At 32.8% G+C, this 3,417-nt stretch overlaps 1 protein-coding gene across 1 annotated transcript; it reads left to right on the top strand.

Moving 5' to 3' along the window:
* The first annotated feature begins 209 nt into the window (after positions 1 to 209).
* LOC114411994 (U-box domain-containing protein 33-like) lies at positions 210 to 3,096 on the top strand. The gene is made up of 5 exons (XM_028375754.1): positions 210 to 754; positions 1,402 to 1,520; positions 1,648 to 1,766; positions 1,968 to 2,158; positions 2,769 to 3,096. The coding sequence occupies exons 1-5, from the start codon at positions 289 to 291 to the stop codon at positions 2,798 to 2,800; spliced, it is 927 nt and encodes a 308-aa protein (XP_028231555.1). The 5' UTR covers positions 210 to 288; the 3' UTR covers positions 2,801 to 3,096.
* Positions 3,097 to 3,417: the final 321 nt, after the last annotated feature.

Here is a 3,417-nt window from a genome sequence, read left to right as displayed (position 1 = left end):
AGAGGTAAAGATGATATGTTCCTAAACTAATCATGAAGGGGTCAAAGTTATAGCGATTATAGCAAGACGCCTACATTGTTACAACTAAATAGCCAAAAGACAATGTTGCCCAAAAAAAAAAGACAAAAAGGGTCGGAATGGATTCATGACATGTCCAATGAGCTGCTAATATTGACGAGAGAGTTTTTTTCACCTAAAAATATATACTTAATTGACAAAAGAGAATCTCTTTCTATTCCTACCCTCATTTGTAATGTGTGAGGGAAGTTGAAACAAAGGAGCAGAGATATGGAAGATGTGAATCGCACCCCAAGAGAAGCAAAGGATTACTATTCTAGATCAATATGGTTGTCAGAAACTGCGCAGACATTTGGGAATATCAAGAGAAGTGACAGAAATGTTGTTAATGGCAGAGATTCCTACGGCTATAACTCCCAAGAAATAGTGACTCCTGAAGTTTCTGGAGCGTTCGATGAAATCAAAGGTTTAATCAGAGTTAATGATGAGTGTGTTGGTGAAGAAAGCGGTGACTATGGCCACTATTCTAGACAATCGTTGACAACAGAAATTGTAGAGATAGTTGAAGATGGCAAGAGCATAAGCAACAAAGATAGAAGAGTTGATGATCTTTATGTGGCTGTTGGCAAAGATGACTTGGATGCAGTGAAATGGGCTCTTGATCATGCAGTTTCTCCCGGTTCCCGGATTTTTCTTATCCATGTCTCTTCTCCAATCACATTGATTCCTACACCAGGTAACCACTAATCTTTTCATTTAAGAGATATAAAGTTGGTTGAATGGTTAAGAAAGAAGAAAAGGAAGGAAATGTGGGTTTGATCTTTCCTGCCGATAAAAAACTAACAATTAACATTTGTCCATAAAAAATAAATTAATCTTTTCATTTCTTTTTTCACCCTCGTTTCTATAGGAAGACTTTTCCATCTGAGTTCAGTAGATTAGTACTTTGACACAGAAAACAGATTTTGCTGGGAACTTTTCCTTTGGAATATGTTCAAGTGACACCTACATGTTTAGAGAGAATATGATTGCTCCTACACATCATTCTATAGTATTCTGCTCTCTCTTTGCTGAGAGCCTGAGACAATGCCAATATGTCATTGCTATATTATTATAACTCAAAAAATTTACATTATTTTGGGTTGTATGATGTTTACTACTGGTGAGATTGCGAAGGAAACTCGACTTAATTAGTTTGTGGTGTGTCATGATGGGATATCAATTTCTGCCATTACAGTTCAATTAAATGGTTTTGCATATAAATTGTAGCATGAGTATATCAAAATTGTGCATTGTCTATCAACAATACATCTAAACCAACACTGAATTTCAAAATTCAAACCTCAAATGATATGTGCTCGGTGGTAATGACATATCTGATAGTTGGTAAGTTTGAAAGAAGTAAATTGACCCCGCAACAAGTGGGAATATACGTGAATGAGGTGAACAACAAGAGGAAGGATCTTTTGCAAAAGTACATTCAGATGAGTAATGAAGCCAAGGTACTACTGACTTGATTACATTATGATATCTCTAGAGTTAGACCACAAACCACATGCTAAAATTAATCTAATTCTATATTTTTTGTTATCCCTACCTATTTGTCTCCGTGTTTTTTTCCTCTCCCAGGTAACTGCAGAAACGTTGCTCCTGGAAAGCAATGACACAGAAAAAGCAATTCTGGACCTCATCTCTATTCTCAACATAACCAACATTGTCATCGGAATCAAAAAGCTACCCTACACACGGTATGCTATCACTACTTGGGTTTCATTCACAAATGGATGACAAAGGATGTAAAATTTCATCCCTAGTAAGGATTGTTCTGCTTAACAAGCAATGCAACTATAATTTTGTTTTAGAAGAAAGTGTCCTCGATAAGACAATGTCACAAGGATTTGCTTAAGGTTAAAGATTGTTTATCTTCTCTAATTTGTTATTTTGAATAGGCGCAATAACAAATTGAGCAAAGGAGAGTTCGTAAAGAAACATGCACCGAGTTCCTGTGAAGTTACCTTGGTTTATAACGGCGAGGTGTTAGTGTCTGACCCTTACATGGATGGCTTGGTATCCTATGGCCTAGCATCGCAAAATAAAAGTCACTCGAAAAACAACTTCTTTCAGTGCATGTGCTTTTCAGGCAAGTTCTGTCAACTATTGATCTTCTCTCTAAACTCTTGTACTTCTGTTGTATGGGGGAAGGTATAGATTTCAGCACTGCATGAAAGAAATTGCATCTACACATTGGCAAGTTAGACTAATTTGATTGCAAAAGTGCACATAGTAGCCTTGAGTATAATTTATACCAATTAGAGATATATTAAACATGTTTAAGTTACCTGATAAATTATTGATTTTGTCTGCAGTTCTTAATAAATTTTTTTATTGTTTTGAATTTTTGATATATTAAAAATTTTGTTTTCAATCATTAGTTAAGTGATAATATATCATTTTAAAATTTGATTTTTTTAACATTATTAATTAGTGTCACGTCATTGTTTAATTAAGAATACAAATTCAAAACAAAAACAAAAACTTTAATATATCATGAACTTAAAATAATGAAAAAATTATTAGAAACTCAAACAAAATTTGATCATGTATAAGATATCTTTAAGATATTTAAGTCATTAGAGATTAACATGGCCAACATTTAGTAATTATGTTTGTACTTTTTAATTTTATTTGGTTGGGTGTTTTGGTTAGTTTTATAATCTCTCACTCTGTAATCTCCCTTCCCTTGCTTACAGGATGGGTGAGAGAAGACAATGGTAGTTGCTAGCACATTTCTCAAGCTAGCCAAAGCGAGCAGAGGGTCAACTGCTCAAGTAGTTTGAATTTGAATTGTCCAGCGTTGTGTGCTGAATGAAGCAAGCTTTAGAAATCATGTTACAACTTTCAATCATGAGGAAGTAAATGGTCCCAAAAACCATAGACCTAAAGTAACAGTGGGATCTTAATGTCTTAGAGAACTCATATCATATCCATCATATTATGAATTTTCGGGAATAAAAGTATTGTGAATTCCGCTGTAGAATGGATATGAGGGAATTTCTATTTAAAAGATATTAGTTACACAATTTATATTATTATATTATTATTATTTTGTAAACTTTATAAACAGCTTTATTTAATTTAAATTACAATGAAGTTATTTTTTTTGGAATACAGATATTAAATTACGATATCAACTAACATATTTGATTAAAGATAAAAAAGTAATAAATACCAATAATCTTTCACAATATTGTGAATCATGTTAGAATTTTCATTAAGAGATATCAGTTTTTTAGTGTTTGATTATCTCTCTTAAAAGATATATTTGAAAAAAAAATAATTGATAAAAGATGGGTACAATTGTAATTACCAAGTACTCTAATGTTTATTTACTCTCTGATA

This window comes from Glycine soja, chromosome 5 (genome assembly GCF_004193775.1).
Source record: "Glycine soja cultivar W05 chromosome 5, ASM419377v2, whole genome shotgun sequence".
Classification (NCBI taxonomy): domain Eukaryota; kingdom Viridiplantae; phylum Streptophyta; class Magnoliopsida; order Fabales; family Fabaceae; genus Glycine; species Glycine soja.
Note: the sequence above shows the minus strand (reverse complement) of the source record. Positions and strands in the feature narration are given on the sequence as shown.

Bases quoted from the DNA above. Each gene is read 5' to 3' on its own strand.
- LOC114411994 (XM_028375754.1), top strand. From the start codon at position 289: ATGGAAGATGTGAATCGCACCCCAAGAGAAGCAAAGGATTACTATTCT. The intron at 1,521-1,647 runs GTACTACTGACT...TTCCTCTCCCAG, and splicing joins AGATGAGTAATGAAGCCAAG to GTAACTGCAGAAACGTTGCT. The intron at 1,767-1,967 runs GTATGCTATCAC...TATTTTGAATAG, and splicing joins AAAAAGCTACCCTACACACG to GCGCAATAACAAATTGAGCA.